The sequence below is a fragment of the Kogia breviceps genome, chromosome 2 (assembly GCF_026419965.1).
Source record: "Kogia breviceps isolate mKogBre1 chromosome 2, mKogBre1 haplotype 1, whole genome shotgun sequence".
In the NCBI taxonomy this organism is placed as follows: domain Eukaryota; kingdom Metazoa; phylum Chordata; class Mammalia; order Artiodactyla; family Physeteridae; genus Kogia; species Kogia breviceps.
Window position 1 is genome coordinate 198,782,196 of NC_081311.1, and position 27,740 is coordinate 198,809,935.

The window sequence follows — 27,740 nt, forward strand, 5'->3', positions numbered from 1 at the left end:
CAGCTCAGCTCCTCCAGGAATAATCCCAGGAGCCTGCCTCCAGCCCCCCGCCCCCTCCTCCACAGGCTACGTCCCCTTCAGTCCCAATAAAAGCAGCTGGCCTTGTTTACAAGTGTCTGTGTGGGGACAAAGTGGGAGGTGCTTTCCCTAGAGGGCCCTTAGAGCCCAGAGGCTCTAGGACTTGTCCAAGGGCGCCCAGCATGGAGCAGGGGGGCTGGGATGTCCTTGGTCGCTGCAGCTCCTTCCGCCCTCCCCCAGGCCGCCCTGAATGGCTGCTCAGGCTGTGCTCTGCAGGAGGCCGCCACGCAGGACGTCCCAGAGGAGGGCAGCCCCGCCCCCCGGCCTGCCCTGCCCTCTCTCTGCCCCAGGCCTTCTCGCCTTCCGGGGGAGAAAAAGAAACACGGGTGGCTTGTTTCCAGTACTCTTAGGTTCTAGTGTTTCAACCTCAGCTTGCGTCCCTTTCAAATCGCAAGGGGACGTCCCTATGTCCTGAGAGGGAACTCGCTTTGGCATCCGGGAACACACAGCCACTAACTGGGCGACTGAGCCCAGCCGCTAACTTCTTGGAGCCCGGGTTCCCACGCCTGAACCCGGGGCTAGTAACCCCCCCTCACTCCTGAGCTCGGGTTGGAGTGGCCAGCAAGTGTGGATGCTCTGTGAGCGTAAACCCCCTTCTCCAAGGCGCACACCCTAGTCCAGCGCTGGGGTGGGGGGCAGGGCAGGTTTAAGCAGTTGCTTCTGAACCCAGAGCTCAGGGCCCGTCGGGCATCTGCCCGCAGGGTCCCAGGAGCCTGCCTGGACCGCGGGACTCCTCCTATCCGTCCACACTCAGGAGGGCTCGGGACGCGGGGCAAGCCCACAGGACACCAGACACCAGCCATCCCCGCTCCAAAGCAAGGAAGGCGGGTCACACTCACTGGCCAGCTGGAGGAGGCTGAGCTGGCCCAGACCACCCAAATGGAGCTGCACCAGGGCTGCCCCCCTTCCCAGCCACAGGGAGGCCTGAGGGAGGCCAGAGGCCAGTCCCCTCCCAGGGGAGAGCTCCCGCAGCGTCGGCACCTCCCCGGGGTGGATGCGCACGGGGGAACGGGAGAGCGGCCAGCTCTGCTTCCAGGGCAGGCAGGTGCTGGGCCAGGGCAGGCAGCGTGGAGCGCCCAGGAAAGCAGTTTGGCGGTTCTTCAAAAGCTAAACCTGGAGTTAGCACACGGCCCCTCCCACTCGTGGGTACATACCCCAGAGAGCTAAGAACCGGTGTTCAGATGAACACTTGTACGGGAATGTTCATAGCAGCACAATTCACAAAAGCCAAAAAGGTAGAAACAACCCAATACCCATCGATAGACGAATGGATAACAGAACGTGGTCCATCCACACAATGGATTATTATTCGGCCATGAAAAGGAAGGAGTTCTTTCAAATGCTACCACACGGATGAGCCTTGAAAGCATGATGCAAAGTGAAAGAAGCCAGACACAAAAGGTCCCACGGTGGCTGATTCCATTTATATGGAAGGTCCAGAAGAGGCAAATCCATAGAGACGGAAGTAGCTTGGTGGTTGCCAGGCGCTGGGGTCTGCTCCATGGGCACAGGGTTTCCTTGTGGGGATGAAAATGTCTAGGAACCGGCCCGAGGCGGTGAGTGTGCTAAACGCCATTCAACCGTACACTTTAAACAAAAGAGTTCACAGCCCCACATGACGCAGACATGGAAACATCACTGTGATGAGAGGCTCCGGATTCTAGCCGCCCAGCGGGTGACACCCTGTCAGGGCAGCCCCAGGAAACGAATACATCTGCTGAGCCCAGAGAAGTAGAGAGATGGAAGATGTTATGTTTTCTACAAATTCTTATCGTGAAAGTTTTCAAACTTACAAGAAATCACAAAAATATTATGATGACATCTAATACTTTGCATTAAATTCTGCAATTATCACTGTATTTACTTTCTCTCACCGCCACCTCCCCTCCTCTCTCTCTACTGCTTGGAAGTAAGCTGTAGACATCATATTTCCCCTAGAAATCTCAGCATCTTTCTCCTCAAACGAAGGACAATCTCCTACATAACCACAAAATTATCACCATGCCTAGAACATTTTATAATAATTCCCTAATGTCATCGAGTTTTTAGTCCATTCTCAAAAATCCCCAAATAAGGCAAGAAAATCTTAGTTGTCTTTTCTTTTTTTTTTTTTTTTTGGAAGCCAGGCTCCAATCTAATTTCAAGGTCACTCTTAGTTATTTCTTGTCACTCCCGGATCATCCATTTTGTCACGACATTGACTTTCACAAAGGCCCGGATGTGTTACCTTGTAGAACGGAACCACATGTGTGACCTGTCGACTGCTCCCACAAGTGCTGTTACCCTGTTCTTCTGTCCCCCCCCCCCGCCCCCCCCGGCACTGTATTTCCTGTAATCTGAGCAGCGGGTCTAGGGGCAGAACTGGACTCGGTTACCACTGAGGGCATGAATGCTCTGTGTCTGTCCTACGGCATCGTACCTGATGGTGGGCTCTGGGCCCCGCTCTGACCGGTGCCAAGTCTGGCCCTTTACGGAGAGGATCTCTCAACTGTAAAAATCTCTGGGGTTCCCCGTCTGCTCACTATGCGACCCACAGAGGTCCTGGGGACCCACAGCACTAGCCTGTTTCCCAAAGAGCTCACAGCTGGTGACGCACACCTTACGGAATACCTTCGCTGGGGTCGACTGTGACATCGTGGGTTGTGCAATGCTGATTCTCTAATTCCTTCCACACGTATAAGCAGGATTCTTCTAAAGGAGATAGTTCTCCTTTGTTCTTTTTGTTGGACAGCAACTTACAAATCATTCTTGATGCTCAAATTGTCCTAAGTTTGGCCAGTGAGACCTTCAAAAACGGAATACATTTTAAAAGAAAAAGAATGGGGCTTCCCTGGTGGCACAGCGGTTAAGAATCCGCCTGCAGATGCAGGGGACATGGATTCGAGCCCTGGTCCGGGAAGATCCCACATACCGCGGAGCGCCTGGGCCTGTGGGCCTGTGCGTCTGGAGCCTGTGCTCCGCAACAGGAGAGGCCACAGCAGTGAGAGGCCCGCGTACCACAAAAAAAAAAAAAAAAAAAAAAAAAAGAATCTGCCTGCCAATGCAGGGGACACGGATTTGAGCCCTGGTCCGGGAAGATCCCACATGCCGCGGAGCAACTAAGCCCGTGTGCCACAACTACTGAGCCTGCGCTCTAGAGCCCGCGAGCCATAACTACTGAGCCCGCATACCACAACTACTGAGCCCACGTGCCTAGAACCTGTGCTCCGCAACAAGAGAAGCCACCGCAATGAGAAGCCCGTGCACCGCAACAAAGAGTAGCCCCCGCTCGCCGCAACGAAGACCCAACGCAGCCAAAAATAAAAACAAAAATAATTAATTAACCTTTTTTAAAAGGTACCAAAAGAAAAAGAATGGATTCCTGAGTCAGCCCTCTGGGCACAGGGGGCTCTTCCGGGGAAGTTGGAGGAGGCGTTAGAAGCAGAGGGGTATGGGAAGGGTCACGGCTACAGGCAGGACAGCAGGGTTGCGCCCAGATGCTGCTTCTCGTCCTCTGTGTGCTTCCTGCCTCCACCACGAGCACGCACACTCACACACGCACGCGCATGTGCGCGCGCACACACGCACGCACGCGCGCGCGCGCACTCACGTGCACACACACACCCCGGCTCAGGAGAAGGGCTGGAGCAGCTTCTGGATGCGGGCAGGACGGTGAGCTCACCCACCAGCCTCCCCTGCAACCTGCAACCCCACGTGCTCATCGCCCCCCAGGCTCTACGCCCACGCCCCCTACCACCACCTCAGGGTCCAGGACGGGCTGAGATCAGGTGGGAGAAGCACCGACAGAGAGAGAGGCTTCCATAAACGTCTGCGGTGGCTGGGGTGGAGGCTGTTTGTAGAAGAACCTGCCTTTTCTTTACATCACTGGGAATATCGGCTGCTGTCCTCTCTTGGACACATATATGTTGAGTGCCTGGCATGTCCCAGACATCGTACCAGGCACCGGGAGCCCCACGAGAGGAAGGACAGACAGAACCCCTGCCCTCATGGCAGAGCTCCCCCTTATCTGAATACTAGGTCACCAGGAGGGCTCAGAACTCCCAGGGCTCCAGCCGCACTGCGGACGGATTTAACCAGAGCTTCTGGTGGGCACAGGGGCGCTGCCTGCAAAGGCTCCCAGGTGATTCCATTGCAGGGCTGAGCCCCACCTGCCTCGCGGGGGAGAGGGGGAGGAAAAGGGGCTGTCACATCCGGCAATGGGGAACCGAGCTCCAGGATCACAACGCACCCCATCCCGTCTGGGGGGAAGGGAGGGAAGCGTGAAAGGATGCCGGGGGCAATGAGTCAAAGAATACTTTTTAATAATAAATTCAAGCACAGTGTTACTAGCCTAGCAAGACGGGAGAAAAACAATCAGAAATGTGGCCATCCTACAAATATCATTATTTCCCCACTTCGTAGTTCATCATGGACGGGTCACATACTCCTCTGAAAGCCTTACTGTCAGCAAAGCAGCACTCAGGCCGCGAAGAGCAGGGCCGGTGGGGTTTGCCTCCAGCGATGCTGGCGCGCCATCTAGTGGCCAGGGGCCGCCTCAGCCTCCCCGCCACCTCCAAAGCGGGTCCCGCCCTTTGCAGAAGGGATCCCAGCCCCGCTACCCCAGAGTGGGGGAACAGACAGCATGAGGACACAGCCTTACCCAGAGGGGCTCACACCTCACGTGCGTCACCTACGAGGGAACAGCCGCATGCAAAACTTCACCGCAGTCAGAAACTGCAGGGCACACAGCACCAAGTTGTCAGGTTTCACCTGGAAATTGTCTAGGAAAACAACCGCGTTGAGTGCTCTTGGGATGTCCAGGAGCTCAGCGTCAGTGGGGAAGGATGCTTTACATTTGTCTTTCTGTTGGTCCTTCCAGTTGATATAGTGAAGCCACCTTTTTCAGGGGGGTGACCATGTCGTCTTATTTAAAATTTCATACAGAAGGGCCATCGGGCCTCTCTAACGGCAGGAACGAGGTGAGCACATGATGTGTCATCGCCAGAGAGATGTCCTGTGCCCACCTCAGCCACAGCCCGCCGCCTGGGGCCCCTCAGTAGTTACTCACCAGGAGCCCTCCTAGAGGGTGTGCGGGAACAGACCCCCAGCTCACAAACTCACCGAAGACCACGTGATATAAAGTTAACCCTAAAAGTGCACTCCAATAGACAGTAGGTGCAGACACACACTGTTTGATTCCACTTACACGAGGTACGTAGAAGAGCCAAATTCATAGAGTCAGAAAGTACATTGATAGATTCCAGGGTCGGTGGGTGGAGGGGGGGAGGGGCAATGGGGAGTCGGGGTTTAATGGGGACAGAGTTTCCGTTTAAGAAAGTGAAAACTTCGGGAGATGGATGATGGTGAGAGCTGCACAGCAACGTGAATGTACTTAGTGCCACTGAACTGTACAGTTAAATGTGGTTAAAATAGTATGTTTTATATTATATGCCTTTTACCACGATTAAAAGACATTTGGAAAAATAAAGAGGACCACATGATAGAAATCGGTTTACTTTTCGGAGAAAAGCTCACACGCGGTACAAGTTGCACCTTGGCTCCAAGTCTGAGTCCTCGCGCGCGTTGCACAAGCACCGCTTCGTATTCACAGCAAGGAGCAGAGAGTAGGGGGCCTGGCTCCCCCGCCCCCATCCCCAGCTGCCCTCTGCCAGGCACCGGCCTTCGGGGGAACCTCACAGAGATCCAGGGACGACGGAACCAGCCCCGTGATGGTCGCGCCATCTCTCCCTGGCACTGCCCCCTGCAGCTGGGCCTGCTGTCTCCTCTCCCACCTCCCAGGAGCACGGGGGCTCCAAGCCCCCGGGCAGCCCCCTGCCCAACACCAAGTGCATGCTGGGTGCTTTTCCGATCTTTATTTCCCCTCTGACCATCTCATTCTCCGGTGTCTGGTGGCCAGGCGGCTAAGGGCAGGGTCACGTGCGCCCACCCCCAGGACATCCGGGATTCAGTCGGTATCTGGTGTCTGGGAGCCTTGGACACGGGACCCTCTCCTGAATGATTCCCACCAGCTTGGGAGGTGGTTATTCTAAGGGATGCCCTCTTCCAGAGCCTCTCGGACTCAGGAGCAAGCCAGCGTCGACAGTGAATCAGGATCAGTACCACAATCGACCTGGAGCTGGCGGTGGCTCACCCTGAGGGCCAGTGGGTTGGGGGCTGGGGGCCTCCTTCCCACGGCCTTTCCTGGAGTGGCCCCTTCTAGCGGGCGCAGCATCTGCCCCGCCCCGGGGGCGTCCCATTCAGAACCAGCCGCGCACCTCCCTGCTGCCTCTGGCCCTCCTTCTTCTCTTCTCTCTGCAAAAGCTCTCGGGCTGTGGACGACAGAAGGAGAAGGACGTGGCCTGGTTGGGAGGAAAACCCCCCAACCCAGCCCAGTACTCGCCTTGTACACGTGGCATCCCCCCAGGGCCCCACCCTCCCTGATGTTTTCCAGGAAGCAGGAAACACGGGCCCTTGACTCCTGCCCGCTTTCCAGGCCCTGGGGACGTTCTGCTGGGTCCCAGGATGCCAGAGAAGAAGACCTGTTGAGGACCCAGTGATGGTCCCCCCCACCCCCTGCTCTGGGGTCGGAGGCTGGTCACTCACCGACAGCACTGAAGACTTCTGTCACCTGGTGGTTCAGTTTGGCCGAGGTTTCCATGAACAGCAACCCCTTGCTCTCTGCAAACTCCCTCCCTTCCTGACGGAAATGGCCACGGAAAGCCCACATTAATCACGAGAAGTTTCCCAAGAACACTTACACGCCTTCTAACAGGAAGACCCAAGAAACACCGAGAAACAATTGCACCAGCAGAGAACGTCATTCCTCAAGTTCCGTTTCTGGGGCTCCTAGAGAAGGGGGCCCAGACCAGGGAGCAGGGCAGGGCAGGGAGGTAGGGTGCTTGCTGGCAGGGGAGCCCGGCACCCCCAGCGGGGTCCAAGGATGCTTTCCTTGGCGAGCTTCCCACCCCTACCACGGCTCTCTGGCACCGGTGGGCTCTGAAACCAAGTGAGAACAGAGCAAACGTGGAAGGGGCGTGGGGACAGCCTGGTGGGAGCCCGGCCCTCCTCTGGGTCCCCCACCACCGTCCCACAGGGGTCCGGCCTACGCGGAGGGAAGGGTGTATGGAGCAAGGGCGTCTGGGAAACACCAGGACTGCTCGTGTGGCCGAGAGGCCGAGAAGCGTTCATGGGACGGCCGTGGTGAAGGAGGACCTGGGGGCCTCCCCCTGCAGGCCCCTCACCTCCAGACCCTCCCAGGAGGCACTGAGCTCAGTGCCTGGCGCTGAGCCGGACCCTGGGGGCTGGGCCAGCCGTGCCCACAGCATATGGCACCCAGCGGTGTCTACTCCCCCCACCCCCAACCTGGCCCACAGAGCTTTGCTCTTCACCACCCCCAGCGAGCTTCTCGGCCCCTTCCCAGACACAGAGGGATGGGGACATTATTACTTGTATTTTAAAGGACAAGGTGACCTGGTACAGCTGAAGACTCAGTGACTTCAAGTAACTCATATCTGGGTCACGTGAATGAAGCTCAAATATCCCCCTTTGCCCAACTAGCTTGGGGGTTCCAGATGGGGTCATTTGAGGGGTTTGTCCTCGGGTCCAATGAGCCTCTGGCTCCTAAATTGCAGGTCCCCAGCCCTCCATCTGCCAGTTTGTCCTGGAGGTTCCCCAGGATGGGAGCCACGGTTACCTCACCCCCGGGGAATGAACACATCCAGTGCACAGATCTTGACTCCTAAATTCATTCCCCAACACTAGGAACCAGGGCTCTTTGGGGGAAATGATTGATTCCAGGGCTGGGGCCAAGAAAGGACGAGATGAACCTGGAACAACTTGGTGAGCCAGAAAGGAAGGAAGAGCTCAAAGACTAACAGGGCGGGGTGACAGGGCCAGCGGAGGGGAGAGCTCTCAACGGCCAAATGTAGGAGCAGATTTCCCCAAACCAAGAGAAGGGCATTAGTGGGAAAAATGATAAAATCTGAACAAGATCTGTAAAGTCGTTTGAACGTTCGTTTCCTGCTTTGCTTGTTGTTCTGTGCTTATGTAAGATGTTAACATTTGGAAAAGCTGGGAGAAGGGCAGACTTTTTTTTTTTTGCGGTACGTGGGCCTCTCCCATTGCGGAGCACAGGCTCAGCGGCCACGGCTCACGGGCCCAGCCGCTCTGCGGCACGTGGGATCCTTCCGGACCGCGGCACGAACCCGCGTCCCCTGCATCGGCAGGCGGACTCTCAACCACTGCGCCACCAGGGAAGCCCCAAGACAGGAACTTTTTGTACTATTTTTGCAACAATTTTTGTAATTCTGAAATTATTTTAAGATGAAAAGCCCCCAAATCAATGTAAAAGCTGCACTGGCCACAGGTCAGCTTGGCCTCTGCCCCAGCCGAGGCACTTGCGGCTCCGGGGTCAGCACCCTGCCCCCCGCCCCCAAGGCCCAGCTCAGTGGGAGCAAGAAGCCAGCGTGGGGTCTGGGGACGCAGGGTCTACAGCCCAGGCCGTAGGGTGGCCGCTTCCGTGCAGTGTAAGCCACAGGCTCCCCCTCCCACGGGTAGGGGTCCTGGGAGAGAGGAGAGGAGGCCCCTCCCGTCCCTGAGCCGGGCCCCCGGCCTCCAGCGGGTCTCCCCACCCAGGCCCCGTCTCCCAACTCGGCCTGACCTGGGCCCCACACACTCTTCCTAAATCTCCCATCAGGTCCCCACCCCAGGGACTCAAGGCTGCCCCAGAATAAAGCCCCCAGTCCCAACACCAGCGCGGGGATCTCTGCCTCTGAGCCCCAGCGCCTGCTGGGCATGGCCTCCTCTGGCCGCCCCCTGCCCCCAGACTCCCTCCGCATCCTCCCCTGTGCTGCAGCCCAGCGCCCTCCCCCTCCTGCTCTCCCCTCACCTGCCCCTGCTCCCAGAGCCTCTCCTAAAACCCACACCCACATGCACACACACACACACACCACTGTGCACACACGTCCTGTTCACACACACACACACACCACTGTGCATACACGTCCTGTTCGCACACACACACACCACTGTGCATACACGTCCTGTTCACACACACACACACCACTGTGCACACACGTCCTGTTCACACACACACGGACCCCTCGCTCCCTGCTGCAGGCTCTCATCACTTTGCAAGCATCTGTCTATAGAGCATTTCCTCTGCGGCCGGTCATTTCACAGAAGAACCGCAGCTTTCAGGTTCTTTCTCCCTTGCTCATTGCCTAGCAAAAACTTTGGATTTGCCCCTTCTTGAACAGTTTATTGAACACAAAGAGAAAGATCTGAAACCCGCATTACTCAAAGAAGGAGAGAGGTGGGAAGGGTCGTGGTTTCCTCATGGAAGCCGTTCCCTGCCCTGCGCCCGCCCCGCCAGCCCGTGGGAGGCAGCTGTGGTGTTCACAGCTCTCCCCGCAGCCAGGAGCGACCATCTCTGGGTCTGACCTTCCCAGGAGAGACCAGAAACCTCCGCCCAGGAGGGAAGCTAAAGTGGTATGTGTGCGTGCGCGCGTGGGGTGGGGGTGTGTGTGTGTACGAGTGTGTGGGTGGGTGGGCATGTGTGTTTGGGGCCCCTCCCCCCTCCCGTCCCGGGGACATAATGACAGTATCCAGGCAGGCCCACCTCAAGGGTCACCTCCCGCTCCTGGCTGAGGTCCGTCTTGTTCCCGACCAGCATCACCACGACTTCTCCCGGGTGGAACTCCTCCTCCAGGTCCTTCAGCCACTGCTGCGCCTTGCAGAAAGAATCCTGAGAAAGGAAAACAGGACGGTCAGGCAACCCCGGTGGTCTTCCGCAGCCGTCCCAGGAAAGACAAGGCAAGTGTCGGTGGCCACCCTGCGTAAAACACAGGATCCAAGCGACCCACCCAAGGAATCGTGAGTGATGGATGGGGGTGCTCTGTTCTGGGTACTCCGGGAGGACCACGGAGGGGCACAAACCCAACCGTGCAGCAGGAAGAGGGGCTGTCAGGGAGGGCTTCCTGGAGGAGGTGACCAACTTTCACTGAAGAAATCTACTGATTGTCACGATTTTAACATAAAATGGCACATGATCCAACTGGCCTTATGTCGGGCCCCAAGGGCTGTTCTGCCCCTTGAGCAGGGGTGGCTTGTCTTTCTCTGGCCTCGGGTGGTCTGGGCCAAAGGCAGCTCTGTCCCCACCCGGCCAGCAGGAGGCTGGGGGCTGCAGGAGGTTCCGAGTCAGACCTGGAGCTCTAGAGGCCTCTGCTCCAGGATGCCCTCAAGGACCACTTTGTGGGGAAGTGGCTGTCACCCCAAACCCTGATCCTAACTGCAGCGCCCCACAGACCCGGGAACAGGGCCTCTGCCCTGGGTCCCACGCAGCCCCTCTCCCCAGCAGCCATGCTGACCCAGTAGGCCTGCTCTCAGCACTGCAGGGGCTCCATGCACGGCACTCGACCTCCTTAATTCTACCAGCGCTGCCCTCTGACCAGCACTCCCTTCCCCCCCACCGCTCACATGCCCACCACCAGCTCCCTGCCCGGCCCTGCCGGGCACACACGGCACACACAGGGCTAATCCTGCTTCTCCCAACGTCTCAGCTAGAGCCTTCCTGCAGGAAGTATGGTGCCCCTGCTGTCAACTCCCATAGAACCCCACCCTTCCCTGCCGGTGCACTGAGCATCTGCTCACTTCTGTTTGGCCCGATGATATTCTGTAGAGTGGAGATGCAGCCAGGGGCTGTATCCTGTTTTCATAACAACCCCTCACCAGCTCAGTGGGCACCCAACGGATCGTGAGTGATGGATGGGGGTGCACTGTTCTGGGTACTCCAAGAGGATCACGGAGGGGTGCAAACCTAACTGTACAGCAGGAAGAAGGGTTGTCAGGGAGGGCTTCCTGGAGGAGGTGACTGACTTTCACTGAAGGATTCTCCACGGGTGCTCACGATTTTAACATAAAGTACCAGCACAGGTCAGTCACATAATGCCTCCAGAAGGTTGCGTCCGTGTGCCTGGGAGGGCGGGGACACACCCAGGTGAGCCTCACCTTCCTGGTGACATCATACACCAAAAGCGCAGCATTGGCACCCCTGAAGTAGAGGTGGCAGACGCTGTGGTACTTCTCCTGGCCAGCCGTGTCCCAGATCTCAAACTTCAGAGACGCAGCCCCCAAATCCACCACCTTTGTGAAGAACGCACCTGAAACAGAAGCCCAGCAGGAGCTTTACGTGGAGGACGAGGTCTTTATCCACGGCTCAGCCTGGACGGCGCGAGCCCTCCGCTCAGCAAACCAGCCAGAGACCGCCAGCCCCGTGCTTCCTGTCACCCTCAGTGGGGCAGGCTCAGCAAACTCCTCTTCTAGAAGGTGGCAGTTTCCAGAAAAAGCAAAGAGTCGCGAGGAATTTGCTGCAGACCTTTGCAGATTCCACAGGGGCTTTGGGTGGGAAGATAGACTCTCAGGGTCCTATTCAAATCCTCTGGACTCTGTGTGCCATGGAAGGGTCGCTGACAACCAGGGTCCGATATGGCCCCGTGGGTGTCCAGCGAGGTAGCTGGCGTATGCTGATGGTCACACCAGCTCCTCCTCCGCCTCCTTCCCGGCCTCCTGCTAACCTCCTGGCCTGATCCATACCTCCCCCTGCTGACCTCCCTTCTCCACCCACCTCTCTGCTTGGAATCCTTCCTCTTCCCCCCCTCCCTACATGTCCACCGGGTCTTTGAGTGTGAGCCCTTGGGGCGGTGCCGAGGCCCCCTTCCCCGGGGGTGGTCTATAGTAGGCCCTGTGCTCATCACTCAGCCACTGCACAGGTAGACTTCTGCGCTCTCACCTGTCACCCCTGGGGACAGAGAGCACCTGAGGGCAAGGACTTTTATGCGTTCTTACTCCTGCTTAATAAGTGCACACAACGAGAGACCTATCCCCAAGCCATTCATTCAACGTATCGCGCAATCCACCTTTCATCTGAAGACTGTTTTCCCCTTAGCATAGCTTTCCAAAGTGTTGTGACTTTAAGATACTTATTTACTAACACCAGGATGTTCTATCCCCAGGATGTAAATTGGTGCAGCCACTATGGAAAATAGTATGAAGGTTCCTCAAAGAACTAATAAGAGTTGCCATATGATCCAGCAATCCCACTCCTGGGCATATATCCGAACAAAACTCTAATTCAAAAAGATACGTGCACCCCAATGTTCACAGCAGCACTATTCACAATAGCCAAGACATGAAACAACCTTATGTCCATCGACAGATGAATGGATAAAGAAGATGTGGTACATGTATACAATGGAACATTACTCAGTCATAAAAAGAATGAAATAATGCCATTTGCAGCAACATGGATGGACCTACAGATTGTCATACTAAGTGAAGTAGGCCAGAACGAGAAAGACAAATACCATATGATATCACTCATATGTGGAATCTAAAACATGATACAAAGGAACTATTTACAAAGCAGAAACAGACTCACAGACATAGAGAACAGACTTGTGGTTGCCAAGGGGGAGGGGGGGAGGGAGGGATGGATGCAAACTAGTATATAGAGCATATGGATAAACAACAAGGTCCTACTGTGGAGCACAGGGAACTATATCAATATCCTGTGATAAACCATCGTGGAAAAGAATGAAAAAGAATATACATATGTATAACTGAGTCATTTGCTGTACAGCAGAAATCAACTATACTTCAATAAAATAAATTTTTTTAAAAAAAAAAGATGTTCTGCCCCCATAGCAGATGGGGTATGTCATACACAGAACTAGACCAGGGACTGGGAGGGGCCAGGGGTGAGACTCCAGGCAAAGCTTCTGCCCTGCCCAGAGCCGGGCTGGGTTGGAAGCTTGTTGGGAGATTCTGGTAAATGTAGCCACATGCTTGAAGTTAAATTTTTCACTCCAAGGCCAGTGTGTTAGTGTCCTGGGGTTGTCATAACAAATAACCACAAAATGGGTGGCTAAAAACAGCAGACATTTATTCTTTCAGTTCTGGGGGCCAGAGGTCCAAAATCAAGGTGTCTCCAGTGTTGGTTCCTTCCAGAAGTTCTGAGAGGGAATCTGTTCCACGCCCCCTCCCGGCTCCTGGTGGGGACCAGCACCCGTCGGTGGTCCCTGGCTCGTAGATGCATCTCTCCCGTCTCTGCCTCTGTCTTCACATGGCCACCCCCTCTGCATCTTTGTGTTCTCCTGTTACAGAGACACTGGTCATGGGATTCGGGGCTCACCCGACAGCCAGGAATATCCTTAACTAGTTACATCTGCAAACACCCTTTTTCCAAATGAAGCCACATGCACAGGCACGGGGGATTAGGAGGAGGATGAATCTTTTGGGGGACACAATTCAATCTGCTACACACAGGGAATAAGACACAAGTCTGGGCTGAGATTTTTAGCATAGAAAGGGTGAGATCATGATTCTCTCTCATGAGAATCCAGTTCGGGGTGACTCCTAAATGGAAACCGCTGACCCACCCTCTGGCCTGCACATCCTGCATTTTTCTGCTTAACCACAAACTTGAAGTCAGATACACTTCCTGGGTGTTATGGACTGAATGATTGTATCCTCCCCAAATTCACATATAGAAGCTCTACCCCTCCGCATGATAGTATTTGGAGATGGAGCTTTCGGGAGGCGATTAGGGTTACATGAGGTCGTGAGTGTGGGGCCCTCAGGATGGGATTAGTGCCTCTGTAAGAATGCACTCCCTCTCTCTCACTGTCTCTCACTCTGTCTTCTTCCCTCTGTCTCTTCTCTCTGTCTCTGTCTGTCTGTCTGCTCTCTCTCTCTCTCTCTCCCCTCCCTTCCATGCAGACACAAAGAAGAGGCCATGTAAGCACACAGCCAGTTACCTAGAGGGCAGCTATCCATAAGCCAAGAAAAGAGGGCTCAGGATGAAACCTACTTTGCCAACACCTCGCTTTTGGACTTCCAGCCCCCATAACTATGAGAATAAACCTCTGTTATTTAAGGCACCCCGTCTGTGGCGTTTGTTATGACGGCCCAGCAGAACACGACACCAGGTCAAACAAAGCTGCCATCCTCAGCTCAACAGTAGGACTGACAGCTCCCAGCTCATACGGGGCTACTGTCAGGACTGAGCAGGACAGAAGCTCCATTAAGACTGTTGAGGTCATGAGGGTGAGGGCCACGCCTGGGCCTTGGAGGGAAGTCTATCAGCTGCAACAAACTCCGGCGACTTGCTTCAACCTCAGAGATCCCAGCTTCCTCCTTTACCAAGAGTCAACAGTACCCTCTTCCCGGGGCGGTTGTCAAACCCAGGAGAAAAGAGAGGTGCAGGGTGTGGCACCTGACGCCCCCTCCTCCCCTCTCTCTCCGCCCTCCGGCTCATTGTCTGGGAACAGCAGCCTTTTATCCACACCCTTTGTCTGTTTGCTATCAGGTCAAATCACACTTCTGCATGCGATTTTGGTTTCCTCCTAAAAGCCATCACTGCCAGGTTACCGGTGGGCATAAAATTCAGGTTTGCCTCCTTTGCTTAACAGCCTTAGCTTCTGGTATTTTCCTTTTCTACTCTGAAAACGATGGCTGGTGGTTGAGTGTAAATCAATGTAAAATCCCAACCGATTTCCAAGGACCGCAGTGTCTTCACACCAAGCAATGACGTGGCATGAGTAGCTGTTGGATATTCACAGGCCGCAGCACCTCGTCTCCCCTGGAGAGAGACACAGACCCCTCAGGGGGGCCCCTGGGGGGGGGGGCTGGTATCCGAAGCAAACTTCCACCCCCTGCCCCGTGAACTCCTGGCTCCAGCCCACAAAAGAGCCCACATGTATTACCTTCCCTGTTCAGAAACCCACTGACCACGTTTTCTACCTGTTCACAGCTAAAGCCAAAAAGTGATTAAAAAATAAACTTCCGAGATATTCAAACAGACTGGGAGATTCTTCCTGAAATGATGTTGGCAGCAAGCTGGGGTGCGGGGGCAGGGCCGGGCCCAGAACCCGGAGTCGTTCACGTTTCTAGAACACGCTGGTGGAGGTGACATACCGGCACATTTTTACCCGACGACACTCTGAACCGGGGCCACCTGGCACTGCTTTATACGGTGACGTGACGTAAAGCAGGGCTCCGGCCTCTTCTGGCCCCAGCACAGACCTCAACACAGGAGCCCCAGCGGTGGGGACGCTTGGGGACGCTGCCGGCCCCCTCCGCAGCCTCTGCAAGCGGGGTGCCTTCCACTTGCTGAGCTGAACGGACCCCCAGTGGGCAACGAATGACAAGAGAATTCACGGGGGGGCGTGTTCTTCAACTTGCATTTTGTTGCCCCCAATTAAAAGGTGTCTCAGCTAAACGTTAACACAAGGAAAGGTTTTGCTTTTTGACCTTTTCCTTTAAATAAACGGCCGACCCTGCTCCCTGAAGCCCTCTCCGCAGCGCTCTCTTTTCTGTAAAAGTCACGAGCTGCTTCCTGGTGGAAGGGAACATGACATGGGTGACTTCTCAGGGTCACCGGGGCTCCAGCAATGTTTCATTCAGCAGGGAAGGGAGGTGGGGCGAAATCCAGTACCTTTTGCACCTTCCCTGCCCCAGGCAAGGCCCAGCTGGTCCAAACTGGCTTCTGCCAGCAAATCCGGACACAGGCACTAGATGTCACCATGCCTCCAAAGATGTCACTAAAACGTGCAGGGCAGGGAAATGGGCCAGAATTTCCCCTGCTGCTGCCCCTCAGGATTCCCGGATGAGGGGTCAGCGGGAGCTCAGTGGGACCTTCGCAAGCTCTCGGTGCTCCAGGTCCCCAGCCAGCATAAGCGCTTTGGGGAGCCGCCCACCTCCCCTGCCAGCCCCCCTCTCAGGTGGGCCTGGCGGGCTTTGTGGTGCTGGGGCAGCCAGTTCAGGGGGCTCTGGTCTCCTCCCAGCGGGCCACGCCCTCGGGAGGCTGTGCTCAATTCTACTCTGGCTCTGCTTTGGGTACAAGAGTCTGTCAGCGCCTGTCACAGTTACATTATGGCTCCGGCTTCCTCTGGAAGGACGGGTCTTACCGCAGGGCAGCTGGAAGCCTGTCTTGGCTCAGGCGCTGTTCTGCAGAGCTGTGCCCAGTGCTTGTGTAACCCTCCACTGCGGGGCCACTCTGCACACTCACCCACCGACAGATCCAGACCCTCCGAGGGGCCCAGGGACCCCCGCCGTTCCCCGGGGCTGGAGTACCTTGCAGCTACCCTGCCCTGAAGGCAGCACGGGCGAGGACATGCCAGGCCCCGGCCCCACCCCTGCCCACGGGAGTGTGAGGGTGGGGGCGCCTGAGGAAAGGGGGCAGCAGGAAAGGGTGACAACTGAAACCAAGCAGGACCCTGTGGGGCTCCTGGGCACAGACGCCTTTCCATGCCCCCCGCTTTTGTTCGTAGGGAACAGACTCCAGCCCCCGTGACCTTCCCTGAGTCCCAGAGGGCAGATTTGAACAGTTGCTAATCAGGGAAGGGAAGGGATGCAGAGACAAGGGAGGAGAAGCCAAGAAACAATAGAGCAGCCTTGGGCCAGGGTCCTGGTTCCCCCTCAAGGGATACACGTAGGAACTTCCCTGGTGGCGCAGTGATTAAGAATCCGCCTGCCAACGCAGGGGACACGGGTTCCAGCCCTAGTCCGCAAGATCCCATATGCCGCGGAGCAGCTAAGCCCGCGAGCCACAACTACTGAGCCCGTGTGCCACAACTACTGAAGCCCTCGCGCCTAGAGCCCGTGCTCCACAACAAGAGAGCCACGGCAGTGAGAAGCCCACGCACCGCAACGAAGAGCGGTCCCCGCTCGCCGCAACTAGAGAAAGCCCGCATGTGGCAACGTAGACCCAACGCAGCCAAAAATAAATAAAATAACTAAATTTATTGTTTTTATAAAGGGATACATATAACAATATCTTGGAGCTCCTTACAGAACTAAAACCCCCAACAAATAGATGTCAGCATACTTCATTCCAGAGAAGATCACAGTTTGATACACCTCGTCAAGAGACCACCTGAAGCCACATTAAAGGAGTGCAGGCCCTGCTACACCCCGATCCTTATCTGCAACCCTGGCCTTGAACCACTGTTATAAAACTCCTCACTAAATCCTCCTGGGTTGGGACCCACAGTTTTCGAGGGCAGGAGCCTGTTGTCTCCCCCTTTGCCTGGCAAAGCAGTAAAGCTATTCTTTTCTACTTCACCCAAAACTCTGTCTCTGAGACACAATTCAGCACCGGTGCAGAGGCCGAGTTCTCAGCATCCGAACCCTAAATCATAACGTGGTGATCCGTGACTTGACATCCTTGATCGACCTTTCACGAAGCCCTCCCCCCCCTCCGCAGCGAGGACTGTACATCCCATTTTACAGATGAAAGCATGGCGCTGAGAGCCTAAGCCCCGTCCCCTCGTTTGTAAGTTCAGCTCATAGTTACCAAGGGCTTCCTGCAGGCCAAGCCCTGGGCAAGGCACCCCCACCTGGTTCCCCCAGCTGCCCCCGGGGAGGAGGTGAGGGCCCTCACCCTCTCCCTATGGCTCTGCACCTCTTCTTATCCCCCATAAAGCCAAGCCGTAGTGAGAAAGCAATGGGTGTGTCTGCCTTCAAAGGGTTTCTGTACAACACAGACTGTCTCCCTTAGATTAAAGGGATATTCGTGGTCCATTGCCTGCTCTGAAAATTCAGGGAACTTCCCTGGCAGTCCAGTGGTTAAGACTCCGCACTTCCAAAGCAGGGGGCGCAGGTTCGATCCCTGGTCAGGGAACTAAGATCCCACGTGCTGCGCAGCGTGGCCAAAACAAAAAAAGGGGGGATGTCTGCTTTTATAATAATATAATAATTATCATAGCATAATAATTAATAAAATCACATAGAATATAATACGTGACTAAATATCATATTATAATAAATAATTCTTTATTTATTTCTATAATAACGTAATAATCCTCATAATATCCCCTGCAAAGGTCACAAGGTGTAAAAGGCATGTGAAGTAGGCCCAGAGATGTACGTGGCGGAGACCGTCATTCCCACAGGGGATTTAGCTCCTCAGAGCAAAGGAGGGCGCACTCATCTCTACGTCCCTTACACCCAGCTCAGTGGCTGGCACCTAGGAGGTGCTCCATAAATGGGCTGGTGGCTGGTTGAATAAAGGACCGCTAGACTCACCTAGAGGGCTGCAGGCCACAACAGTGATCCACACCCTCCCAGGGCAGCCCAGGAAGCTGGAGTGGAAGCCAAGACCTAGGGCTCCAGCCCCAGGGCAGACACGGGGTCCTGGGGAGAGGAGCTGGGGCCTGGGGGAGGTGCACGAGCTGGAGGAGGGCGGCCGGGGCCAGGCAGAGGACCAGGAGTGGAGAGGACACACCCGGGCCTGCCACCCAAGCAAAAGCCCCCCCACCCTGACCCGAGCCCAGGCTCTGTGCACCCTCCTGACCCCCGTAGGGCCCCTGAAGAGAGCGGGGTGACTTGGCCAGCCTGGGGAGGGTGACAGCTGGGCCCCCGACTTGCTGGCGCTAAAGGAAGCGGTGGAGGTGACTGGGGTCAGGGAGACAGGGCACCACGGCCACCGTCCACGAGCTGCGGCGCGCTGGACCTGCGGGTTTCTCGCTTGGGAGAGTTAGTGAACTTGTCTGCACTCTCCTTTCCCTCCCCGGAAATACAGAACGCCAGCCAGCACCGCCCGCAGGCTCGCCTGGCTCTGTGTTTACGGGGCTCTTCTGCCCCACAAGGTAGGTCCGAGTTGCAGGCCTCCCTGGGCCCGCTGAGCTAAGTTCTCGGCTCACGGTGAGTTCCAAGGCCACTCCATGCCCACTGGAGCCCACCCCCTGGCTGCCCACTGCCTCCCGGATACTGGCTCTCGAGCAGGGGTCCTAAACTGTTGAGGGGAAGTTCCCCGTAGAAAACATTTTAGCCTTCGAGGGATGTACTGTCACGGTTGCCAGCAATCAACTCAAAGCCCCCCTTCCAGAGGGAAAGCAACCACAGAGGTTACGCGGGCATGAGCGGAGCTGTGTCCCCATAGAACCTGATTTGCAAAAGCAAGCAGGGCCCCGTGAGCCGTGGCCTCAGACCTCGGTCTTAGAGTGAGATCCAAGCCGACAAGCCACCCGGTCTGGTGCCTGCTGTCCCCTCCCCTGAACTGGAATCCAGGTTCACACCCAGGCGCACAGCCCTCGATACCCCAGCTTGGCCTGGCCCCCGTCTGTGGTCTCTGCTCTCAACGAAACCCACCTTGAAGCCAGACTTGGCACTTTGTTGTATTTTTTTAAAGCCCGGTTTGATGTCACGGGTGAGCGGTGTCAACTTTCCTGCTGGTGGAGAAGAGGTGGCCCCAAGTGCCTCCCCGCCGCCGGCCTGAATCGCGGTCTTTACCGGCTCTGCCCGCGTTCCCGTCCTGGGGCCAGCGCCTCACCCTGCTCCGCCCTTCTCACCACTATTTCTGGGGGCCTGGCCCTGGCAGATCCCTCCGGGCCCCAGATTCCTCAGGGACTCAGGCACCGCCCCCCTGAGAAGATTGAGGTCCCCAAGGAGTTCATACCGTTTGCTGAATTTTGTGCTGTTTCTACGTTGGTGCGTCTGCTTGGCATCCTAGAGAATCCTCCACACCTAACGTGGGCCTGGGACAGACGCCACACCCAACAGATACTTGCTGAGTGAGTGAGTGAATGGAGGGGTGAATGAACGGATGGGTGACTGAATGAATGAATGAGTGGACACAGAGAAACGGAAGGCTTATCCATAGCGGAGTCCAAATTTCAAACCGAAGCTTTCGTTCGCAGTGAGGTGTCTCTTCCACCAGGACGGCTGCCTCCCGAGAGGACTGGGACAAAAGCAGACACTGGGTCTCCCTATTTTAGGTGGGGAGCGGGGCTTTTCACCCCCAGACAGGATGTGAAGGAGACCAGTTGTCCACAGATGCACCAAAGTCCCTCCCCTCTGAAAGCCATGACTTGCCATCCTCTTGAAGCAGTGCGGTGAGAGGGGCCTCCCTCCCGGCCGTCCCTTCCTACAGCACCCACCCGATCCGCCAGCCCGGGCCAGGTGGGCACGCGGGGTCCAGGCGGAAAGGGAGCAGAGGGCAACCAGCCGGGGTGAGAGGCCGGCTTGTCTAGGGGGCTGAGTCGCAGAGCCTGGGGGCAGGTTCTCCTTCTGGGCTCCCCACCCCCTCCACCAGCAGGAGCCCTCACACACCCAACCCTTTGGGGCCAGAAACTCTGTCCCTGATACACTACCCGCCCCCTCCCCGGCCCCCGCAGACTCCAGCTGAGCTGCAACCTGTCTGAGTTCTGGATTCCGTGTGCACGCCTGCCTGGGGTGGACCTCATGGCCTCCCTGCACGTGCCAGGCCCTGCCCGAGGCTCCAGGAGAGCCTGGGAAAGTCCCAGGCGGCCTCGTCCCCAGGTGCCCCACGTGTGTGTCAGCGGCCCTGGCTTGCCCACCAGGAGACGAAGGAAGGGTGCCCTGTCCCGTCACTTACATCCCACGGTCGGCAGGTTGCTCCAGAAGTCATGCTTCACGTACTGGAGAGCCAAGCTGGACTTGCCCACAGAACCACTGCCCAGCAGAACCAGCTTGAAGATGCAGGGCTGGCCCGGGGCAGCCCCGGGCCGGGGGGCCCCATCCACCTGCGCCATATGCCCTGCAGAGACACAACGATGGACGGAGGCTGCACGTCTGATGCCAAATAATCTCGGCAAGTGCACCCCCAGGACGCTGCTGCCCTGGCCGAATACAGACAGCCTCGAACGGAATGGAGCTCCAAGGCAGAGGCACCTGGCTGGCCACTCTGCACCTCGTCTCCCCTTCTGGAAAGGGCGGTGAACACTTTCTACTATATTATATAGCTGTGATATAGGCCTGCTGTGTAGGCGTATATTATAGCTACATAATATAGTAGAAAGTGTTCTGCTGTATTAGAAGGAGGGGTTTTCACCTCCAGGCAGAGTGAAAGTGTCGTGAGGCGCTCGGAAAGCGTGTCCTCGGTGCCCGGCGGGGGCCAATGCACACGAGCGGCTTCGTAGCCTGCAAAGTAGTGACTGTGTGCTAGCCATCACACCGCCTCACTGTCCCCTTTCCATCGCCTCTCACTCTTGAAAAACCTATGACCTATTCCAAAAGGTTCTGAAACACCTAAAAGGTACAGCACTCTCTCAGTTGTGGTTCATGGATTAAAAGTGGTGTTTCGAGAAAACCTATTTACAAAAAAGCTTGGTGTTTCAAGGATCTCAAAACATTGCAGTCCTTCCCACTGTACTGGAAGCCTCAGAACCCACAGTGATAATGCCCTGGAGAAAAAAGGCTCTGTGATCAAAATTAATTTGGGCAAACCCTGCATATGTTTTCACTGTAGAAAATTTCAGGCATGTACCGGAACAGAGAGGATGGAGGTGGTTCTGGTGGACCTCAGGCCTCCATCATCCACCTCCACAAGAATCAGCTGTAGCCAATCTTGTTTCACCCACATCCCCAAAGCCCCCTTCCTCCAAAGATTAGTTTGAGGGAATTCTTAGACATCCTATTAATTCTCCTGCAAATCTCAGTATATGTACACGCATCCTCTTTTCCTCTGTAATTTTATTTGTTGAACAAATCCGATTGCCCTGTAGTTTCCAGTCTGGATTTTGCTGATTGCATCCCTATGTTGAATTGAATTGAATGTGTTCCCTTGAACCCTGATTTTCCGTAGCTCGGTGGCTCAGAACAGAAATCTGATTGGATATAGGCTATCTTTTGGCAAGGATACCGTCGTGAGTGTAGTGTACATTTCCTCAGGAGGCAAATAATGTCCGGTGGTCTCTTTGTGATGTTAGCAGCCATTGAAAACTGTCCCTATGTCCACTGTCTCACTAGGGGGCTGCAAACTGGTGGCATTCTACTGTTATCATTTTGTCTTCGTCTATTATCTGGATTGCATCTAGAGAAAAGCTTCCCCTGAAAAATACCCAAACCCACCTCAGAGCTAGCCCGTCCAGTGAACAGAGCCTCTCCCACCTCCTTGCAGTGGGAGGGAATAGAGGAAGGGAAGGAATTTTGAAGAGGGAGGGAGGAAAGACAGAGCAGCAGGAAGCAGACCTTGTCCCCTCTCTGTCCCCAACAAGCAGCCACAGCCACAGACTGGTCTGGTCTGCCCTGTGGGGACAAAAGGAAAAGAATCGGGTTTGGGATCAAAGTTTCAAAACAAACAGGACCAGGCTTCCCTGGTGGCGCAGTGGTTGAGAGTCCGCCTGCCGACGCAGGCGACACAGGTTCGTGCCCCGGTCCGGGAGGATCCCACGTGCCGCGGAGCGGCTGGGCCCGTGAGCCATGGCCGCTGAGCCTGCGCGTCCGGAGCCTGTACTCCGCAACGGAAAACAGGACTGAGTCCTAAATACCAACAAGACTTTCTAAACAGAAAGTGAGCGACTGGAGTTACAGGGTCTGTCAGAGAAGGGTTCACAGGCCCATCCACTCCCTGGGGAAAGGGACACAGCAGAGCTGAATGGTTATTGGAAAGCATGTCTGGAACCCCATCTTCAATGGGATGCTCTCAAGTTTCCCCATTGGGGGTGATGCTTAATTGTGTCAACGGATGACATCCTGCAAGGGCACCCTGCAACTTCCTCTGCATCCCGCAGACCCACAGCTGCCCCAGGGGTTGGGGAATGGAGCTCTGCAGGGGCCAGGCCTCTCTCCAGAACCCACCACCCATGCAGGTATTCAAAGCAGTCCTTCTACAGATTTCTGATCCAGGGGTAGAAATTAAACTCAAAGGTAAAATAAAATAAACACCAGGAACAAATGGGGGTGCCCCCCAAAGTGGCTGGCCCTCCAGGGATAAAATGACAGCCTATGATTCAGCTCTACAGGCCAAAGGGCAAATCAGAGTCCGGAATGAGGATTGAAGCCCCAGGAAAGATAACAAAAAGATGCCGGCTCAAAGTTCAGAGGGGGCTAGAGCTGCTTATCTGTCAACCCCACTGCCTAAACATCTGGGGAATTTGCCTTACGGTGAAGCTGCTACATCTGCTGTCTTCTCTCTGTTCACCTTGATGCAAATCCCTCTCCTACCACAGCCTCCTGGCTGGTCTCACAGCCGCCACCCTTACCCCACCCCCTCATCCCCAACCGTGTGTCCAGCCCCCATAAATAGCAGTTCATAAAAGAGAGAAATGTCTCTGCATCGTGGGGCCTACAGCTCCCTGTTCCTCTTCTTGATGGAAATGATCTGTTTCCAACTCTACCTTAATTCGTAGAATTATTTTTTTCTTGGTTCTCTCTCTCACCGGGCTACAACTGCTCACGAAAGCAAAGACAGTATTCACTGAGATTACAGTAGGTGCTCAATAAATGTCTCATGCATATCCGTGGGGATGGCTTAGCAAGTCATTACTAGACAGACATGCTGTTTCCACCCACGGCCAGTCCAACCCCAGGGAGCTTGTCAAAAAGTGGGCTGGGATCTCTGCAGAAAGAGAGACCAGAGAGGGGCATCCAGCAGGTGCTGGGACCAGCTTCCTCCAGGCAGCTCAGCCCGAGTGACCAAGAAAAGCAGAAAGTTACAGGTTTAAAGGCAACCCCGCATTCAGATTCAGACAACGTATTCAGATGAGGCTGCTGTAACAGCACGTAAAACCTTGACCAACTTAACGTGGTTTTGCCTCCTTAAAGAGGCGGGTTGACGCATCAAACCCGGAGTTACTGTACAGAGACAGCACTGCGCATGCGCGAGGCGGGAGCCCTCGTCTCCAGGATGACCCCCGAACCAAGATGCCCCAGACTAGGGAACTCAAAGAATAGAAATGTTGCCACCAGAGCCCTTTACGAAGGACAGGTCCTTTAATAAGCAGAATCTGGCTTCCAGGAGCGCGTAGCTTATAGGGACTGATTCAAGACTAGCCAGTTCGCTTCCAAGTTTAAAATTCCCCGAAGCCCTTAAATTTTGCCCCAGACGTGGATTGCAGAGACTCGTTTGAGAGCCTTGCCGGTCGACGTCGAATGAAAGCTCTTGTCTTTTCTCAAAAGCCAGTGCCATAGTGTTGGCTTCTATGCTTGCTGGGCAGGGAGCCCTTGCCCTACAACACTGCGGGGGAGGAGGGGACCGGGGCTCATGGACCTGCCATCTCCACTGAGAAGCAGGGTTACCGTGCTCAGTGCCCCCCGCTGCACGGTTCGGCTGCACACAGGCTTCTATGAAGCGGAGCGAGAAGCCTCCGGGGGTCCTGGCGTTACCCCACCTTACAGAGAGGTCCAGCAGCTTTTCTAAGAGAAAGATGCAGGAGTCCAAAAGCCAAAGCAGGCTCAGCGACGAGGATGGGGGTCCGGGGAGGGATGGATCGGGAGTTTGGGGTCAGCAGATGCAAACTATTATGTATCGGATGGATAAACAGCAAGGTCCTGCTGTTTAGCACGGGGAATTATATTCACTATTCCGGGATAAACCATAATGGAAAAGAGTATGAAAAGGAGTGTATATATATGTATAATTGAATCACTTTGCTGTGCAGCAGAAATTCACACAACATTGTCAATCAACTATACTTCAATAAAACAAATTAAAAAAAATTTTTTTTTAAAGCCAGAACAGGCTGCCTTCACGTCCACACTGGATTCACCAGGCACAGCATCACTTCAGTCACGTACAGAGGCAGCAGGACCTGCGCTCCATCCACATCAAGAACCTGGTGCAGTGAGCCGGCCGGGGGGCCGCTGGCCTGACCTCATTGTCCAAAAGACGGTCAGCTCAGCAGCAAAGCCCTCACTTATAAACCACTTTTTTTTTTTTTGGCCTGATGTAGAGAAACAGAGAGTAGAGTGGTGGTGACCAGAGGCTGGGGTGTGTGTGGGAAATGGGGTGATACTGGTAAAAGGGTGCAAACTTCAGTTGTAAGATTCACAAGTTCAGGGGATCTCATGTACAGCCTGATGATTAGAGCTAAGGCGTTAAGAGAGTAGATCTTAAGTGTTCTTACCACAAAAAGAAATGGTCATTATGTGACGGGGTGGAGGTGTTTTTGCAATATGTAAATGTACCCAATCAACACGTAACATACCTTAAATTTACCCAATGTTATATATATGTCAATTGTCTCAATACAGCTGGAAAAAAGGAACGCTTTTAAGAATGGAACTCCCCAGGTTTCTGTGCCACCCCAGGCTAATACCTTGTTTCTTGCTGAAGTACTTAAAGCACCTGCTTAGAAGCAGATATTCCACTGATTTGTGCTGTAATTTTACATAAAGAGAAAGTTCTAACACACCTACAGCAATTCTCAAGTATTTAAAGATACCCCTTCCAGTTTTCCTTGCTATTTATGCACACTAGTTAATAAAACTCTCCTTAAGTCAAGAAAATCTTTAGCCCCAAACATGTCTGAATTAACCAAAATCGGTGGAGTATGAATAAACATGCCATTACTATGATACCATATACAGGTGACACATCTCTTTATCTAAAACATTATTTTTCAATAAATATGAACACATAATTGTCAATATGAAAAAAATGAAATTACCCGTAATCCCACACCTTTAATACAATGAGGGATGGTATTTTGCCTACTTTCTTCTAGTTTTTTTAATAAGAATCTTAAAAACAAACAAACCATCATTTTAACATAAAATTATGCATCCTACATTATTTTTTTTTTAAAAAATAAGACATATCAAGGGCGGTTTTCCACATTACTGCATATGTTGTAGATGCATTTAACCTATGTGTGTTTAATGACCACATAATACCCCTACAACGATTCCAATTTCCTGAACTATTTCTCTGTTACTGGATTTTTACTTGGCTTTCATTGTTTTTTCTCTGTAATAAATAAGACTGCAGTAAGCATTTTCATGTATGAGTTTTCACGTGATTACACGTTGATTAGAGGTTGAAGCCCTCTGTTCAGAGAGGGCTCCAAATGAAAAATGTGACTCCCGACTCGGCCCCTGGAATTCCATGAAGATAGGGTTACTGAAGTCTCTCTAAACGCAGAAACGTTCTCAAGAATGCCACGTTCGTGATCGGGGCCAGCAGGGACACCCTCCGGAGCATTTCGGTTTCGGGCTTTTCACTTCTGACAAGCTCATCTCCTTGCACCAAGGGAAAAAGGAGAGATCGCAAGTCCAAACCAGTCTTCCCGGTGGAGGGTCGCTCCAGGGAAGCGTCTGACCTGCCGAGCCCGCCGCCAGCGAGCACGTCCTGCTCCAGCTCCCCCCACCCAGGCGTGTAAGGAGCGCGCAGGGATTACTGTGCAGTTGTTTACTCTGAGGTCAGTCGGTAGCACTTGGGCATGGTGATCCGTTTGAAATGGATTCCTGTAAGGGCTCCTATTCCTTACGCTCAAGCCTTTAACTGGATTTTCCCAGAGGCCACGCTTTAAATAGGACTCTCCTTCCAGGACCCTGACCTAGCGAGCCTTCTGGACCAGCAAGGACATCTCTGGCGCTCAGGAGAACACACTCCTGGCTCTTCACTTCGCCCTTCGATTCTGTGCACAGGGGCTCGTGCACAGACACACGTCAGACACAAAGGTGCAGGCACCCATGGCACACACGGATACACTCACACCCACATGCATGCACACAGACACAAATACACACAGACACACAGATACAGACACATCGATATTCGCACACAGATACACACACACACACACACACACACACACTCACTCTCGACAAAGCACGCGGAAGTTCAAACAATGACTCACCTGTGTCCCCCAGGCCTAGTCACTTCCAGTGAGCCTGACGCCCTGTCATCACTGGGTCCCACAAGGCCCCGCTGTGTGTCCCCTTGCTCCCCGCTTCTGGCCAGGGGAATGTTTTGTTCCCTCACCAGGCGGGCTGGGGCGTGGCCGTGGCCCCGGGGCCAGGCAGAGGCTCACAGAAAACAGGTGAGAGGCAGCAGCCCGGGGCCAAGGCGATGCCCAGCCCCCTCCCCCAAGGTCAGGCCTCCTCCCTTCCCGAGAGGCCCTCAGGGCAAGGTCCACCTTGGTCAGGTGGTCACCTGGGGCAGCGCTGCGGGTGCACCTGGGCACCCGCCGGAAGTCTCGCTCCCATCCGGTCACCCAGCTCCGCCTGAGTTTGAGTCGCATTTCAATGCTGATTTATTTCCCTCTGCTTTGTCCCTCGAGCTGTGGGGCTCTTTGTTGCGCTTGAAACTAGTAGCCCAGAAGAGAAGGAAGTATGTGGGTCAAATGAATTCATTCCTGCCACAAATAGCTGGGCGCCAGCGCTGGGGGGGCCCTGAGCCTGGAACCAGGGGCAAGGCAGGGTGTGCTGGTCCTGGGGTCAGACCAGCCCATCCGGCCTGGATGCCTGGGGTGGGGGTGGGGGGGCTGTATTTCCCTGATGCCTTCTCCCAGCCACCTGACTGCATCTCCCCGGAGGTGGGAGGTGGGAGGGTCTGGGCACAAGTCGGAGGGCAGGGGACTTATCCCTGGTCCGCCCAAATTCTTCACACGACTCTAGTTGCGGAATTTCCCGCCTCAGCAATGATGGAATAGCCTCTGGGAGGTAAGATTTTCAGAGTCTCCGAGCACTGGGGTAGGGGGAGCCAGATGCTGAGAAAGGTAGACATTTGTCGGCCAGGAATCTGTCTGCAGACACCGTGCGCAGAAAGCTGGCTTTCTTTTGTTCTCATAACTCACCTTAATTTCCGTGAGACACGCTCTGTCAGCGCCCTGCGGGGCCCTGGGGTCTTCTGTTGGAGGGGACGCCTGTGTAGGTTCCAGTGGGGACTCCCTCCCTCCAGGGCCAGCCTCTCTCGGCTGCACCCACGCCACCCTGGGGAC

General features: G+C 54.8%; 1 protein-coding gene across 1 annotated transcript; it reads right to left on the bottom strand.

Annotated features, from left to right (window-relative positions):
* Window positions 1-5,235: 5,235 nt before the first annotated feature.
* On the bottom strand, window positions 5,236-27,224 carry RAB17 (RAB17, member RAS oncogene family). The gene is made up of 6 exons (XM_067027567.1): window positions 26,658-27,224; window positions 20,453-20,614; window positions 11,065-11,216; window positions 9,677-9,802; window positions 6,661-6,754; window positions 5,236-6,386 (listed from the first exon to the last, which is right to left on the bottom strand). The coding sequence occupies exons 2-6, from the start codon at window positions 20,607-20,609 to the stop codon at window positions 6,274-6,276; spliced, it is 642 nt and encodes a 213-aa protein (XP_066883668.1). The 5' UTR covers window positions 20,610-20,614; window positions 26,658-27,224; the 3' UTR covers window positions 5,236-6,273.
* Between the last annotated feature and the right edge of the window lie 516 nt (window positions 27,225-27,740).

Excerpts from the sequence above, each read along its gene's own strand:
- RAB17 (XM_067027567.1), bottom strand. The coding sequence starts at position 20,609 with ATGGCGCAGGTGGATGGGGCCCCCCGGCCCGGGGCTGCCCCGGGCCAG. Across the intron at positions 11,217-20,452 it reads CAACCTGCCGACCGTGGGAT|GTGCGTTCTTCACAAAGGTG; the intron begins GTAAGTGACGGG and ends CTTCTGTTTCAG. Across the intron at positions 6,755-9,676 it reads AGCGGGAGGTGACCCTTGAG|GAAGGGAGGGAGTTTGCAGA; the intron begins GTGGGCCTGCCT and ends CATTTCCGTCAG.